This window comes from Zalophus californianus, chromosome 4 (assembly GCF_009762305.2).
Source record: "Zalophus californianus isolate mZalCal1 chromosome 4, mZalCal1.pri.v2, whole genome shotgun sequence".
NCBI classification, from domain to species: Eukaryota; Metazoa; Chordata; class Mammalia; order Carnivora; family Otariidae; genus Zalophus; species Zalophus californianus.
Window position 1 is genome coordinate 98,701,852 of NC_045598.1, and position 17,786 is coordinate 98,719,637.

The 17,786-nt window shown below is 47.2% G+C and overlaps 1 protein-coding gene across 1 annotated transcript in view; it reads left to right on the forward strand.

Annotated features, from left to right (window-relative positions):
* PTGFRN (prostaglandin F2 receptor inhibitor) overlaps positions 1–17,294 on the forward strand; it is a 79,939-nt gene extending 62,645 nt beyond the window's left edge. The window contains exons 6-9 of the mRNA XM_027623971.2: positions 464–883; positions 9,160–9,267; positions 13,757–14,062; positions 15,537–17,294. Of these exons, the coding sequence (XP_027479772.1) occupies positions 464–883; positions 9,160–9,267; positions 13,757–14,062; positions 15,537–15,703 (1,001 nt within the window). The 3' untranslated portion in view covers positions 15,704–17,294. The remainder of the gene's footprint in view (positions 1–463; positions 884–9,159; positions 9,268–13,756; positions 14,063–15,536) is intronic.
* The last annotated feature ends 492 nt before the right edge of the window (positions 17,295–17,786 follow it).

Below are 17,786 nucleotides of genomic sequence, written 5' to 3' on the forward strand. Positions count from 1 at the left end.
ATCTGTTCTGTACTGTGACCATGATATGATTAAACAGAAAGAACCCATTTCTCCCTTGCTCTAATCTTCCAAGCAGACTTTCCCTGCCCTTTTCCCAGCAGAACCTCAGGGAGAGGATGCTCCTGGCATGGTCTAGGGCCTGACCTGGGTGTTGTGTTCAGGCGCATCTCCTCCTATTCACGAAGAGTGAGCCCTGCCTCATGTCCTTGAGGATACCAGTAGTCTCCCAGATTCCCTCACACCCATTAAATCACTTCAGACTGTTCTGCTTCATCCAGCGTGGTGGTTTGTATCCTGCTTACAGATAACACGTGATTTTCTTTCTGAGTTTCCAGATTTTCTTAAGTGCTATTGTGCAGCAATTTGCGAATAAATTCCAATTTCCTTGTCATTGTGCTTTCAGATGCATATCCATTTTCACTAGTCCTGTTGGAAATCACCTCTTTCTGGTACTTCATTCCAGATTCTGTGCTCGTGGTGAAGGCAAGGCAGCCGAAGCCTTTCTTTGCTGCAGGAAATACATTTGAAATGACTTGCAAAGTGTCTTCCAAGAATATTAAGTCACCACGCTATTCTGTTCTCATCACTGCTGAGAAGCCTGTGGGGGACCTCTCCAGTCCCAATGAAACCAAGTACATCATCTCCCTGGACCAGGATTCTGTGGTGAAGCTGGAGAATTGGACAGATGCGTCGCGGGTGGATGGCGTTGTATTGGAGAAAGTGCAGGAAGATGAATTTCGCTACCGAATGTACCAGACTCAGGTCTCGGATGCGGGGCTGTACCGTTGCATGGTGACAGCCTGGTCTCCTGTCAGGGGCAGCCTGTGGCGAGAAGCAGCCACCAGTCTCTCCAATCCTATTGAGATTGACTTCCAAACTGCAGGTGAGCCAGGAACCTTATTGAACCACAGACTGAACTAGAATGCAACCATAGGATTTTGAGCCAGTGGCTTAATTTCTCTTAAGTAGCTTTCTTTATTGAGATGTAATTCACATGCCATATAGTTTTACCGATTTAAAGGGTATCATTCAGTGGCTTCCAGTATATTCACAGAGTTCTACAACCATCACCACATTTGATTTGTGGAACATTTTCATTATACCTCGAAGAAATCCTGTCTCCCTTAGCTGACACCCTTCAAGTCCCAGCCCTCCAGCAACCACTCATCTATTTCCTGTCTCTATCAGTTTGCCTATTGTGGACATTTCACATTACATTAATGGAATATAATACATGGTTCTCACGTCTGTTTTGTTTCACTGTAACATAGCATTTTCTTTCTTTCTCTTTCTTTCTCTTTTTCTTTCTTTCTTTTCTTTCTTTTTTTTTTTGTCTTTATTCTTCATTGTTGTACAGTGTTTTTGAGGATCATCCGTGTCATAGCATTTATCAGTACTTCATTCCTTTTTATGACCGAATAATACTCCACAGTGTGGAGACACTACATTTTATTTATCCATTTATCGGCTAATGGCCATTTGGGTGTTTACAGTTCTTGGACTATTAGGAATGATCCTGTGAACGTTTGTGTACAAATTTTTGTGTGCACATACTATCCTCATTTCTTTTTTTTTAAAGATTTTATTTATTTATTTGACAGAGAGAGAGAGCACGCACAAGTAGGCAGAGCGGCAAGTAATGGGAGAGGGAGAAGCAGGCTCTCCGCTGAGCAGGGAGCCTGACGTGGGGCTTGATCCCAGGACCCTGGGATCATGACCTGAGCCGAAGGCAGACGCTTAACCGACTGAGCCACCCACGTGCCCCCCTCATTTCCTTTTTTAATAGATGAACCGAAACTCAGCTATTGTAGCTCCTTTAGAGAACACAGTGGAGTATAGATAAAGAGAAGAGGGCACTGGACCTCCAGAGGGGTTACATGACTTGCCACACATGCAAGGCTCAGAGCCAAGTTCATCAAGGGTCCCTAGGACTGACGGTTATGGGCACTATTTTTGGCCCGACTTATAGAGCAGTATTTCCACACAGGTGATAAGTATCCCAACCTTGTGCCTCACCTTGTTTTGGGACTGGAAAAAGATTTCCCATCAATTAATCGAGTTGCCAGAGCTGTGGTGGTATGGATGAATATATCTGTCAACCAGCTCATTAAGAATAGTTACTGGTGGTGGTCATGTATGGCAAGGTTAATTAAAACAAGAACATTTTTGTGTCTATTCTGAATTGATTTTGTTTTTGGTTACGTAAAATGTTTTTATGCTATAAGACGGAAAGGTCAACTTTTTTTAATGGCATGGATACAGATTCTCCAATAGAAATATTTCTTATTCATCCATGTAATTCATTAAACTCCTCTGAAATAATCTGTGTGTGTGTGTGTGTGTGTGTGTATGTATGAGTGTGTATTTCAGCAGGTAGATATTTAAAAGTTTTTGATCCCCCAATTTTATTTAGGATATCAAGATGAAGGATCATCATTTATGAGTTTAATAATGAATGTTTTCACTAAATCTGCCATGGATTCCAGTTAGAAATTTCTGACTGTGTAAATTTATAATCACCTGTAAAAATTCAGGTATTAATTGAATCGGCATAATGAATACAAGATATTTGTTGAATTACATGATTACCTTTTAGAGTAAAGCTAAACTAGACCTTAAAGTTTATTTTTTTCATTAAAGTTTTTTATTAACATTCTTTTGTATTAATATAAACTTCAGTTGGGGCACCTGGATGGCTCAGTAGTTGGACGTCTGCCTTCGGCTCAGGTCATGACTCCAATCCTGGGATCGAGCCCCGCATCCGGCTCCCTGCTCGGCGGGGAGCCTGCTTCTCCCTCTCCCACTCCCCCTGCTTGTGTTCCCTCTCTCGCTGTGTCTCTCTGTCAAATAAATAAATAAAATCTTAAAAAAAATAAATAAACTTCAATACTGTATAATGAAATTATTTTCTAGTTTCTTCAATCTGTTAACATTTAGATTAATAAAGAGAAAATATTGATTTAAATCCTTAGATTTGGAAAGAGCAGAGAAAGTGCAGGCTTCTTTTACTGTGTATATCTGCTTGTTTGTTTTTTAATCACAGCTTCATTGAATTATAGTTAACATGTAAAATTCACCCATGTGCAGTGTACAGTTGAGTGGTTTTTAGTATGTTCATGAAGTTGTGCAGCCAATGCCACAATCTTATTCCAGAGTTGTTAACCACTCCAGAAGGAAACTCTGTACCCCTGAGTACTTACTCCCCACCCCCAGCCCCTGACAACCACTAATCTTTCTATTGCTATAGATTTGTCTCTTCTGGACGTTTCACGTAAATTGAATTGTATATGTGGACTTTTGTGACTGGCTTCTTTCATTTGACATAACGTTTTCCAGGTCCATCCACGTTATAACATGAGTTAGTACTTCGTGTTTTTTTATGGCTGAACAATATTCCATCATGTGGATGGACCACATTTTGTTTATCCATTCATCTGTTGACGGACATTAGGTTATTTTCACCCTTGTGGCTACTGTGAATACTGCTGACATAAACATTAGTGTACAAGTTTTGGGGATGGACATCAGAGTTCATTTCTCACCTAGGAGGGATGCTGGGTCATATGAGCTCTGTTTAACTCTGAGGAACTGCCCAAACTGTGTCCCAAAGCAGCTGCACCGTTTTGTATTCCCACCAGCGATGTGTGAGGGTTCCAAGTGCACCACATCCTCACTAACCCTGTTACCCTCCATCTTTCTTATCATAGGCAACCTGGTGGGTGTGAAGCTGTACTTTATTGTAGCTTTAATTTGCATTTTCTTAATGACTGTTGATGTTAAGCATCTTTTCATGTGGTTATTGGTTGTATGTGTATCTTCTGTGGAGAAATGTCTATCCAGATTGTTTGCCCATTTTTAAATTGAGTTATTTATCTTTTCATTGTTGATTAGTCAAGTTTTTCATAGAGTCTGGAAAAAGCCCCTTAACAGATACATGGTTTAAAAATATGTTCTCCCATGGGCGCCTGGGTGGCTCAGTAGGTTGAGCATCTGCCTTCCGCTCAGGTCGTGATCCCAGGGTCCTGGGATTGAGCCCCGCATCGGGCTCCCTGCTCAGTGGGGAGCCTGCTTTTCCCTCTCCTCCCAGCTTGTGCTCTCTCTTGCTATCTCTGTCACTGTCTCTCTCTTTCTCAAATAAATAAAGAAAATCTTAAAAAAAAAAAATACCTTCTCCCACTCTGTGGGTAGTTTTTTCACTTTGCTCATGGTGTCCCTTGAAGCACCCAAGCTTGTAATTTTGATGAAGTCCAATTTATTTTTCTTTTTGTTGCTTGTGTTTTTGGTGTCTTATCTAAGAAACCATTGCCTGATCCCAGGTTGTGAAGATTTATGCCTCTCTTTTCTTCTAAGGAGTTTTACAGTTTCAGCTCTTACATTTAGTGCTATGACCTGTTCTAGTTAATTTTTTAAAAGATCTTATTTATTTGAGAGAGAGAGAGAGCACATGAGCCGGGTGGGATGTGGGGGGTGGGAAGTAGGGTAGGGAAGGGCAGAGGGAGATGGAGAAGCAGACTCCCTGCTGAGCAGGGAGCCCGAAACAGGGCTTGGTCCCGGACCCTGAGATCATGACCTGAGCTGAAGGCAGACGCTTAACTGACTGAGCCACCCAGGTGCCCTGATTTTTGTGTCGCAGAGGATGGTATTCAGCTTTATTCTTTTGCATGTGAACCACCCAGCTGTTCTTACACCATTTGTTGAATAGCCTCTTCCTTCCACCTTGACTTGTCTTGGCGCACTTGTCAAGAATCATTTATCCACGAATATAAGGATTTTTATAGACTCCCAGTTCTGTTGCATTGCTCTGTATGTCTTTTCCTATACCAGGACCACATTGTTTGATTACCATAGCTTTGTAGTAAATTTTGAAATCGAGAAGTATGAGCCTTCCATCTTTGTTCTTTTTCAAGATTTTCTGGCTATCCTAGATCTCTTGCATTTCTGTATGAATTTTAGGATCACCCATTAATTTATGCAAAGATGACAGCTAGGAATTGTGTTGAATCTGTAGATCAGTTTGGAGAGTGTTGCCATTTAACAGTATTGCCTTCCAATCCATCAACATGGGACATCTTTCTGTTTATTTCGGTTGTCTTTAACTTCTGTTGGTGGTGTTTTGTAGTTGTCAGTGTACAAATCTTGAACTTCTTTTATTCAGTTTCTCCTAAGTATTTTATTTTTTGATGCCATTGTAAATTAAATTGTTCTCAATTTCCTTTTCCCTTTATTCATTGCAAGTATATAGAAACACAGCTGATTTTAATATATTGATGTTGGATTCTGCAACCTTGCTGGACTTGTTATTAGTTTTAATTGTTTTTTGGTTGATTCCTTAGGGTGTTTTAAATACAATAAAACGGCATCTGTGAATAAAGGCAGTTTTACCTTTTCCTTTCCAAACTGAACACCTTCTAATTAATTTTCTTGCCTAATTGCCCTGGCTAGCACCTCTAATACAGTGTAGAATAATAGTGGCGCAAGTGGACATCCTTGTCTTGTTCCTGATTCTACAGGGAAAGTTTTCAGTCTTGTACCATTAAAAATCATTGTAACTGTGGGTTTTTGTTGTTTTGGGTTTGTTTTTTTTTTTAATAGATGCCCTTTATTGAGTTGGGGAAGTTTCCCTTCATTACTGGTTTGTTGAGTGTTTCTGCCACGAAGAGATGTTGGATGTTGTCAAATGCTTTATCTGTGTCTATTGAGAGTCAGATGATTATGTGGTTTTTGTCTTTTATTTGTGTATCTGTTTTATTCTCTGTAGTTTATTCCATTTTGTTTTACATTTGTTATTTGATGTTTCTCTAGAATTGTTATGGGAAATAGGGGAGACATAAAATCTTTTGTATTTCTGGATGAGGAATGGGTATTGAATCTCTTTCTCAATTCTTTACATCTCTGCATCACAGATAAAATGACTGTAGCTTCCAGGTTGAATGAACTGGCAGAGACTTTTATTTAGTCCACGGAGTTGTCGTGGCCAGTTCACGGTTTTATTAGGAGAAGTTGCCATCTGATCCACCCAGCACAGTGCCCTCGCCCTGAATGGCTCCCAGCAAATACTGACTTGATACTGAAGAGTCTTCACTTCCTAAAAATCAACAGCAACAGCAGAAGATACACATAACAAAGAGGTCCTTCTTGGTGTCCACCTTTCTATCCCCAGGTTCTGGGGTGCTTGCCTCTTGGTATGAGGACCGTGTTTCCCAAGGGGTGCTACTGAGTCATGAATTTCACTGACCCAAAGTGTTAGGGGGGAAAATATGGATTAAATGTTATGGTGTTCAAGATGTTGGCATTTAAAAAAGGATAATAATAAAGTTTTTCTCCTTAATAGAAAAAACTTGAAAATACGGTAAAGTAGAAAGAAGGAAAAGAATTAGCCATAACTACCCAACACTGTTAATTTGTGTTGTTTGTCTTCCTAGAAATCTTCCCTTCCATGTTTTCTTCATGGCTTTGAGATCAGGCTGTATGTACAGTTTTGTGATCTGCTTTCCCCCCTTTAAAGGACCTTCTAAGATAAGCAGTTTTCACGTTAATACAAATTCTAGGTAAATAACAACTTTAATGACTACACCTCCCAGAATTTAGTTAGTCATTTTACCCTATTGATGGACACACAGATGGTCTGCAGTTTTGGCTTTCACAAGAATACTGCTATTTACAGCCCTTTTTAGGGGCTGGAGTTAGAACATGGTTCTGTCAATGTTTGTATTTAAGAGCTGAGTGTGGTCCATGTACTCTCCACAGACTAGGAATCGGGGGACATCTAGTGACTCTGGTTCACTTAAATTCTCCGGGCCATAGTCTGTCATCCATGAAGTTAACCAGACAAATTCCCTCGCGAAAACAGCATTATCACAGAAATTGACCATAATAAAAATATTTCCAAGCCTGGGATAATGACCCACATTAACAGTGAGTTGTTCATTAGAAGGAAATCCACTGCTGTGAATATTTTACAATGAAGGCCTTCTCCCTGGCCCATGTCCGCATGGTGAGCCGTAGCACAAATGCTCTGTTGTTCCCACAGCCATAGCCACTAGAGGAAATGAGAACCATAACTTGTGACCTAGAAGGCATTTGGGGTTTTCTTTGGAAATATAAAGAAAAGAAAGTGAAATGTGTCCAAATTGGTAAGTCTTTCTGTGCGGTTTCAGATTTAGGAACCTAAATCCATTTTGAGGGTCTTTATGTTTTATCATTTTGTGGTTTCTTAGAACGGCTTCAGACACTTGAAGAAAACCCCTTGGTGTAGCTCTGTTTATTACCATGAAATTTCTAGTCAGAGAAAACAACGTGGTCCTCACTGCTCACCTGGGTTTATACTAACCTGTACTCCCAGGGGGCCATATGTGGTATGAAGTGCTCTTTGGTCATGAACACTGGGCCAGGTCAGAGCCACTGGCTCAATCCTGTCCTGCCTCACTCCAATAAGCAGAGCAAATCCAGGGTGGTCGGGACCTGTGGGAACTGTGGCTGGGAGAGAGGTTGATTGAAGGGCAGGCTCCCCGCAGGTAGGTCAGGTTTCCTCATCCTCTCTGCTTTCCTCCCTTTCCCGATGCCCCATGACCACCATTCTGTTACATTCTCCCCTGCACCCGGAGTTGATGCCCTCCTCCTGCTCTCTGGTTAATCTGAACTCTCACCGCAACCTGCTCGGGGCTGCCCCACCTCCCTGGGTTGCCATCTCCTCCACCCACCCTTCACCTTTCTCCCAACAGAACACTGGCTGCTCCGGTTCTCGGTTTGGGGAAAGCAGTCCAATGAGTTCATCCTCGCACTCATGGTGAAGATACAGCCTTTTTAGTTCTTTGCCTTATCGGTTCTTCGTGACTTGCCTCATTGGTTTGCGTGACCTTTACACACTTTCTCAGTCAGTTTTTGTTTTTTTTTTTTGGTACGTTAAAGTACTTTTTTCTTTTTGGTGATCTGATTTAAAATGTAGTAGCACTTGTATTCTTAGCTTCTAATGAGTTTCAGAATCAGTGTCCAGGGCCATCTCTTTTTGCTTCCCAGGAAACCCAGGGGAAATCCCATGGCACTGGTATTCTGGAACCTTCTTCAGGCTTGCCTGTTCTTATTAGGATAAGGTAAATATTGGGCTCTTAGGATCAGGTTGACTTAAAAGCTGTACAATGCTGTCACCTGAAACTGAGGAATAAAGAGTTTAAAAAGAAAAAAAAAAGAATGTACGTAGCCCCTCTCTCTAAGAAGTGACTAGGAGCCAGATTCCTTCCATGCAAGGCATACTTTTTTTTTAATTTAATAAATCCCTTATTTGTGCCTAGTTATCAAATAGCATAATAATAATTGTACCTACAGTCACTTGAAGATGCACCTAGTTGACTCTATGATAAATATTATTTTAACACTAAATTCTGTGTGTTCAGTTGTTATACTTCATAGTTTATTGCTCATTTTTATGCTCACAACTCAAAGTGGGAGCATCTCTGCCTTGCACAGTTAGTTCATTTTGGGTAGACACATCTTTTGGCCTCTGGAAGAAGGAAAGAGTCTTTTTTAAAGCAAACTGAATATCAAGGGGGTGTTCTCAGGAAGGGGTGCGGGTCTGGGTAGTGTTCTGAAGCTATGCCTGTGCTGCCTCAATTTCTCCTGACAGATTGGAGCTGTCAGGCGCTGACAGTGCTCCCACTGTCCCCTACAGAGTGTCATCATGGTTGACATGTCTGTCTGCTGACTGCATTTCAGCCTCCTAATGGCAGAGCCCCTGTCCCCAGCACAGCGAGGCCGCCCACTCCATCGGGGCCAGAAGGGTCGCCAATTCAGTCCCGTGCCCTCTGCTCTCCTGCCACCTCGGCCTGGAAGTGAACCACACAGAACCAGAAGAGGCACCCGGGTTGCAGGTGGGGGTGGCCTTCCAAGGGGACCGTGGTTGTCATCAGAGAAGGGATAAAGGAAAAGCCAGAAGCAAAGGTCATTCTGTAGGAAGAGTTCTTTTGTGTTTGTAATTCAGATGGTGCTCGTTTGGCTGTGCCTGATGCACGTGTCTCTCTGAAGAGAAAGGAAAGCAGCCTGAGAACACCACCTCGCCCACTTCCAAGGAAGGTCGGCTGCACGTAGATGCCCATGAGAGCGTCAGGAATGGAACTGAAACAAAAGCGTGAGCAGGAATAATGAGGTGCTGTCACTCTTTTCCAGGGCCTATATTTAATGCCTCCGTGCATTCGGACACACCGTCGGTTATCCGGGGAGATCTGATCAGATTGTTTTGCATCATCACTGTTGAAGGAGCAGCACTGGATCCAGGTATTTCTCTCTGTCCTCTCTCCTTGCCCATGTCGCTTTCTATAAATTCCCCTCGTGTCATCCACACTGTGTGACACAGACGTCGAGGTCAGGGATTGGACTGTCTAAATCCCCAAACTGCCTCGCTCTGTACTTGGTACTCAGTAGGTGTTTAATAAATCCTTGTTGATGGATGCATCTGTCTGTTAGATGATTTGGAAACCCATCCAGACATTGGAATCTGAGTCATCAAGGCGGTCAGTGGGACTCTTCCAGGGCTGATTCAAGCTCAAGCTGGTTTGAAACCTACCAGTAGAGTCTAGCTCCTTTACTTTATGTTTCATTGCATTGATTCATTCAGATATTTATTGAGCTTCTTCTAGTAACAGGTACTGGGAACAGAGGAGGGACCAAAGGCTCCACATCATGGAGCTTGCAACCTGGTAAGGAGACAGACAAGAAAGCAATCCTCATGTAATATGATATCAGATGGCGTTAACTCTATGGTGAAGGACAGAGCAGAGTAAATGAGTAGCAAGTGACCAGGTGGTGCTATTGTAGTTTAAATTCTTGGGAAATCTTTGTAAATCTTTTCTTTGCAAAAATTATTAGCATTGCCAACGGGCCTAAGAGCTTTGGGACATCAATCTTAACACCTTTTCTTCAGTGACCAGTTGGTGTCCCTGCCTCACTCGTAGACCCCCGGGGTTTGAAAGAACATTAAAGGCACATAAGGTGTCTGTTGCTGAGCAGGACGGTACCCACCACCACCTTCTCCTAGAGAGACTGCGGAGAACCTGCTTCACTGCATGATAACAGCCACCTACGGCTTCTGTAATTACCCTGGAGGAACAGGGAGCTGCGCTCTCTCCCACACGCTTTGTCTCTGAGCATCTTTGTACCTCCCACCCCATCACAGGCAGAGCCCGGGCCTCTCACCGATCGGCGCCTTGAAAAGGCCGAAGTGTACAAGGCTCTCAACATTCTCTGCAGAGACCACTGGGTGTGTGGCCCTGGCGTGGAAACTGGAAGCGGGTTTTCATTCCGTAGTAAGGGCAGGTTGTAAGCAAAGGGAGGATGGCCCGCAGTGAACCAGAGTGGACAGCATGAGCAGGGGACTGGGCAGAGCGGGCCTCGAGGAGCAGTGGCCTGGGTGGCCACCAGCTGAGATCTAGCTCCTTTGGGACCGCCGGTCAAAGGTGCGGGTGGTCACCAGCTCCGGGTCGGCAGTTACTCCGGTAGGAAGTCTTTTTGGCCTCGTGGGCCAGATGGTCTGCACAGCAACTGCTCGGCTCTGTTGCGGTTGGTGTGAAAGTAGCCGTAGACAGCACGTAAGCAAATGGGCTTGACTGTGTTCCAGTGAAGCTTTATTGACAAAACACAGGCGGTGGGCTGGATTAGGCTACCGACCCCTGGATGAGATGATGGATACCAAATTGGCTCTCTCAGGGAGCCTGAACTTGGCTGAGCTGCAGAGGTAGGAAAAAGAAGGTCGAAGAAAAGGAAAAGGAATCCATCTAAGCCACTGGTTGGTGAGCTGTGTTCTCAAGGGCACGGGGTAGGGAGCCCAGGTCTTGAGGAAGCTGAGGTGCAGAGGATCGGGGACAGGGAGTGGGATTCAGAAGTGAAAACAAAAGTGAAAGTTGAAGGGGCTGCCAGGACACAGGGGAGGGAGTCCCGTTCAGAAGTCGGTACCATGTTTACCCTCGAAGCTCATGGATGATATATATACCAAAATAAATCATTTAGATGTTCTTTCTCAGTAAATTAATGGGTCACCAGTTGTGCCCTTAATATAAAAGTCTTTTTCTCCAGGGTAATTACAGAAGCTATAGGTGGCTGTTATGATGCAGATCACAGTTTTCCAGAACTTTGCACTCTTGGACTGTGTGGGTAGAAGATTCTGAATAATTAAGCACACGCTGTAATTTAGTTTTTCCTCACGCACCCGATGGGCTGTGAAGGAATTTTCTTTTGGAAAGGACATACCGCGTAAGTGGGCCTAGTGCCAAGGTGCTCCAGTGCCGAGAGGGGGCCGGACAGGGCAGATCACTGCCCTTTAGAGGCAGTGTCTTAGGTCAGGTTCTCTAGAAGCAAAGCCTGAGACAGGCGTGCAGGTGATTGAGGATGTGCTCCCAGGGAGCAAGGGAGTCAAGACAGAGCAGGGAAGGAAGCCAGGCAAAGATGTGAATTCAGACAAGTCTGACTCCCCCCCCCCAACACACACACACACACACACACACACACACACACACACACACACACACACACACACACACACACACCCCGGGGAGCCCCCCCAACACACACACACACACACACACACACACACACCCCGGGGAGCCCCCCCAACACACACACACACACACACACACACACACACACACACACACCCCGGGGAGCTCTGGCGCGTGGGTGGTACCACAGGGTACGGCCTCCGTGAGCTAAGGCACTAGGCTTTTAGCTCCCCGCCATTCCTCAGTCACTGTCCACAGGCCGAATGCTTGGGGAGCAAGGGTGTTTCTAAACCTCCAGGAGGTGGCTTCCGTCAGCTGAAGCCAGTCCTCTGGAAGAGGGTACGGGTGTGAGAATGTTAGGGGCACCAAGGGCCTCTGCTGCCGGCGGTAAGGCCCTCCCTGTGGCAGCATCTGTTCGTAGACTGTGTATGTTGTAGTGTAGAGATAAGGGTGTTCACGGCGGGCAGGCAGTGAGTACTTACTGTGTACCAGGCAGGTGCAGTTGTAAGCATTTCACAGAGATGACTAACTTAACCATGGGCGAAGTTGGAATGTTCCTTCTACAGCTGAGGAACCTAAGTCACAGAGAGTTAAGTTGCTCGTCCAGGCCACATGGCTAGCCAGTACTGGTGCTGGGAGTCTGGCGCGGTAGCCTGGAGCTCCATGAGGCATGGCGGGACTGGGGCTAGAATCTGCACCCAAGTAGTGGGGACACAGTCGTGACTTCTCGCCTTCAGGATCCTCCTAGCCCCTCCAGGTGACGGGCAGCACAGCGTGAGGCTGTGAGGGCATGAGGGCGTTGACAGCACTCCCGCTGCCCCCAGGGAGGTGGTCTTCTTGGTACGAGATGACCCCTAACACTGGCAAAAATCAGATTTTCTGCCCAAGTGCCACAGTGGGCCGATGGGGTGGAAAAGAAGGTACTTTGAGCGTTGGAGTGGAGAGCGGTCATCCTGTAGGTGGGACTGAGGTTTGCCCTGGCCCTTAACATGTTCAGAGTGAGTTGGAAAGGAATCATCATTTGGATAATTTTGTAGAAAGTCTTGCTTTTTGTTTTGCTTCTCTTCCTTTTCAGTACGTAAGCACCTGAATATGATTTGTGTAATCATATTACAGCACTTAAGATAGTGCTTTTTGAGGTTATTAGTGTATTTTCATGAAGTGAATAAATGTTATTTTTTGTGTAACAAAAATGGTGTCGTTTAACATTTATATAGAAAGCCTTATCAGGTGAATTTAAGATAAAAGGTGTGTGTGGCCTTGCAATCCTTCTTGGCCTGCTGAATGCACCCCGGGCCCGACACGGCTGGTGTCAGTAGGGAATGGGCCAGAAGACGAGGTCAGGGGCTTATGATGTGTGCTCCGTCTTCAACGTGCCAGAGTCTTCCTTCTCCTATGCCCATGTTCATTTGTTTGAGGCTGTTAGAACCGTGACTTTGCAAAGTGCTTCGAGATTCAGCAGCATCCTCTCTGGGACTGTTCAGCTGTGTTCCACTTTCTCAGCTGGACGTGTTTTTTCCTCTTGTCTTGAACTTAAGCACATCTGCAAGGGAAAAAACACAGTGAACAATAAAACCTAAACTGTTGGGACGCCTGCGTGGCTCAGTCGTTAAGCGTCTGCCTTCAGCTCAGGTCATGATCCCAGGGTCCTGGGATCGAGTCCCGCATCGGGCTCCCTGCTCCGGGGAGCCTGCTTCTCCCTCTCCCTCTGCCTGCCACTCCCCCTGCTTTTGCTCTCTCTCTCTGACAAATAAATAAATAAAATCTACAAAAAACAAAACAAAACAAAAAAGCCCTAAACTATTTACCACTCTAAATTTTGTACGGTTCACTTTACATACCTTTTGTTCTTGACTACATTAGTGTCCTCCTGGTCTTGGGCTCGTCCCCCTGACATGTCAGAGGACCCTGCTTTGGCAAACAGAGCATGCAGTGTCACCACCTAGCAGCTTTACGTCCTGTGTTCCCTGTGGGAGACAGTGTTGGGTGCTCCTTAGGTTGGGTGGTGGTGGCGGTGTGGTTAAGAGGGAGGACTCTGGAGCTACACTCTGTGGGTGAAGCCGCATGCTGTGCTGCTCCCGGCTCTGTGACTTGGAATGAGGTATTGGGCCCTGCCACAGAGGCGGGGAGTGTGACAGTACCCCCATTGTGGGGCTGGCCTAAGGCACGGCAAGCCACGCTGGCCCCCAGTGACGTGACGTGCGTGTTAGCCCCACGTGCGATTTCTGCCCGTTGCACTGACCCAGGGTTCCGGCTTGGTCTGTCATCCACAGACGACATGGCCTTTGATGTGTCCTGGTTTGCGGTGCACTCCTTCGGTCTGGACAAGGCTCCCGTCCTCCTGTCTTCCCTGGACCGGAAGGGGATTGTGACCACGGCCGAGAGGGACCAGAAGAGCGAGCTCAGCCTGGAGCGCGTGAGCGTGCTGGAATTCTTGCTGCAAGTCCACAGCTCCGAGGACCAGGACTTTGGCAACTACTACTGCTCCGTGACTCCGTGGGTCAAGTCCCCGACGGGTTCCTGGCAGAAGGAGGCCGAGATCTACTCCAAGCCCATCTTTGTAACTGTGAAGATGGATGGTAAGACCGACACGTGGTGAAGTCTCTGTGCTGCGCCGCAGCTGACGGGCTCAGGTGGCCACCGTTTGAGACTGTGCTCTCTCCAGACCTGGCCCAGGCCCGCAGCTGTTTCCCCAGGAGTGGTACTGTGCGCCGGAGGCACCACTGGGAAACGATTTTTAAGACTTCCTGGAGAGATTTCTGCTGCTTTCTGTAAATTCCGTGCAAACCCACTTCCCTTGTCATAGGGTTGGCATGGACTCTGCCGGGCAGAGGCAGAGAACATCATTGAGAGAGTGGGTTCAGGTCCTCAGCGGAGGCAGTTAGTGGGTTCCTGCCACTCCTGCCCTCCTCCTGGTTTTCTTCTTGGAAAAGGGAGGCTCTGCCTGGTTTCGTTAGCATAGAGGGGGTTCTCTCCGGAACCCTGAGATGGGAAGGGGGCTCCCTGCTTCGTTAGCCCACACTGCCGCCAGAGTCATTCTAACTAGGTGGTCAGAGGGCCCCCTTCCCACCCCTCTGCTCCCCGAGCATCCCAGAGTGGGGGCACTTGGTCCTTGGCTAGTGAGAAACCCATCTTCTCTGCATAAAGCTTCAGACTAAATGTTAACGGGGAAATTCCATGGAGAGCATTAAAGCCCCAGCACTTCCGAGGGCTAGGAGGGGCCTTGGAGTGTGTTTCCCTGATGGGATGTCAGTTTGGGAGAGACTGGAATTGGAACCCCAGCTTGTCCACAGATGACTTAGCCTTTGTGGTCCTTGGTTTCCTCTCTTCTGCAATGGGGTACCTGTCTTTCGTCGGGCTGCTCTGAAAGGTGAGCCACGTGAAATGTCAGGCAGCAGCCAGCATGCCAGCATCCGCCCAAGGAGTGCTGGTGCTTCTGGGCGAAGAGACTCGGGATTTGAATCTGTGCGATCTGTACGGTGTTTGTGCATTCCTGAAACTTCGTCATTTAAACCCTATTTGCATCTTAGAAATTCCTTGCTTGCAGTAGCTCCATATGAAAACCCAGATTTCCCGAACAAGGGAGCGATTATTCACTTTGCTAGATAATTTACTATAGTGTTACTTAAAATAGCTCCCCGAGTACACTTCAGTTATTTGATGCATAGAATTGATTTATGAACCGTTTTTTTAAGGATGCATCTGCTGCTGAATGCGCGGTGCCCTTATCCTGACTTTTAAAAATCCATCTCCTGCCAAAACCCTAAAAAGCAAGTTGACATTCAGAGACATCAAATGAATTTTTTTTCCTGGTTTTTTTGTTTCTCCCCGACAGAACTGGGTGGGGTGTGATCTACTCACTTTGTGCACACACAGATAAGAGTGCTCGTGTCTCGAGAGCGCTGTGCTAGATGCTGGATACAGCTCAAGCCCTCTGGGGCGGGGGTGGGGGGATTACCTCTCCTGGGGAGGGGAGGGGAGGCCAGGAGGTGGGCTTCCCGTGGCCACCTCCTGCACCACTCACCCGGCATCCCTTTGTTCCCTTCCTCCCAGTGCTGAACGCCTTCAAGTACCCGCTGCTGATCGGCGTGGGCCTGTCCACCGTCATCGGGCTCCTGTCCTGCCTCATCGGCTACTGCAGCTCGCACTGGTGCTGCAAGAAGGAGGTCCAGGAGACAAGGCGCGAGCGCCGCCGGCTTATGTCCATGGAGATGGACTAGGGCCCCGCCGGGGAGCGGCCACCGGGGCGGTGCAGGAGCGATTTGGGCGGGAAGAGGGCAGCGAGCTTTTCACGCGCAGTGTGTGACACTAAAAACCAGTCCTCTCTCATCTCAGGTGGGACCTGGCGCGCTCTCTTCTCTGCATGTCCAGTCCTGAGCGCGGACACGTTTACCAGCACACGGCTCTCCTTCCCACGGCACTTTCTGGTAGAACAATCGCGTGTGTGTGTGTTTCCAGCTGCGGCTTTTTAATGGTTACCCCTTCGTCTAATTTTTTTTCTCCTGCCGGTTGATAGATCTCTGACCTGTGTGTGTTCATATGTTTGGTTTCGAGGGGTTGCGGGGAGGAGGGACGATGGCTCTCAGAGTTCTTGGTCTCGGGGGGTGGGGGGGGGACGGAGCTGCCCGCCGGGGGCCAGCTTCCGCGTGGGGGGCCCGTGTGAGGAGAGCTGCCAGTGCAGCCCTCTGCCCCACCCTGACCTGTGCCGAAGGCTGACTGGTGGCTTTTACCACCCTACCCACCCCGGATTTTCAGGGGTTTAGACGACATTTGAAATCTAAACTTGCAGTATGTAACTTCTTACTGAGCCCAAATGCTTTTCTTTTTTTCCTTTTTTTTTTTTTTTTTTAATGCTTCTCTGCCCCCTTTCCATTTCCTTTGTATTTGCTTTTATGTGAGCGTGCTGACATGGCCCTGGAATCTAGAATTTGGCTCTCCACCAAGCACCTTATCTTGCCACCTTAGCCTTAAGAATGAATATGAAGAAAAATACACAGCCACCTCTGTCCAGAGCAGTACGAAGGTCCTCAAGGAAGAGGAGGATGGGGACAAGGGAAGGAGAAGGCACTCACTCCAGTGGTTCCGAGGCCACTGTGCCTCGGGGGGCCCCCGGAAGTGTGAAAGGGGGTCCTGAGAGTTAGATGCCCGCAGCTCGTGCCGGGAGGGGCGCTGGTGCCGGGGCTATGTCTGGAGGAGGGAGCCACCACCGCCCCCCGCTCCTGCCCTTTGTGGGTGGCAAAGGCCTTGGCCACCGAGGGACTGCCAGTGGCACCCACGGATGCCCCGCGTCCTTCACGGGCTGTTTGGGCTCCTTCACGTGAAGGTGTATTGCTGCTTGCAAGACTGTCTGACTTCACAGAATCAGAAATTGCCTGGAAGAAAACCATGCATTTTCCATGACCTTTTCAGTCCTTCAAGTCTTTGTAAGATCCCCTGCAGGGGGTTAGCGAGAAAGGGTATGCTTTGTGATATGTTTGCTTTCCTGTTAGGCACACGGAGGAAACCAGCAATTTACTGCTGTGTGAACAGCCTACAAAGTAGATCTGAGAGCAATCTGTTTTGCCCGATTGCTCGTACCCAGAGTAGGACACGGACCAAAAGAGATCCTCTGCTCCCTGAGGCGTCTGCCCCTGCACAGCACTGGCCTTTCGGAAGCGTCCCAGTGGGGTTTTCTGAGGCTCACTGGTGACTCATGCCCTGCATTGCAATCCTCTGTGCTTTTATCCTGGCTCTGACGAATCTAACACTGCTCTGTCTTCCGAAGGGAAAAAAGATTCGTTTGTTTTGAGCAATAAAGTCATACAAAATGATGGCCATTCATGTGCAGCTCTTTGTCACAATGGGCCGGACGAGCCACACTCTCCCTCGGCTCACCATCGTCCCCTCCACTTCCCTCACTGTGCTGCCCACAATCCCTTCTGCCCTTGTCACCGAGTCTCCCCTCCCACTCCCCGGGGGGCGGGGGGTGCAGATTGCCACCCAGCTTCCCCTTTTTGTTCTGCCCACACAGGGGACCCCTCGTGGTAGACACCATGCTAACGGTAGCAGCACAGATGAGTTCCCAGCCCAGCGTCTGCCCCACTGGAGCATGGGCGACCGGAGGAAGAGGGGGAGGCCTTGATAGCTCTAGATTCGGGTCTTTTCTACCCATCGTTTGTGGACTCTGCGATTTCAGAGGAGGTGGGTGACAGGTGATTGTAGATAGGGAATTAAAGAGAGACCACATATTCACAGGTGCTATTAGTGACACCCGTGCCCTTCGGGCCCACATGGTTATCACTCCTAAAAGAGGATTCAGGATTG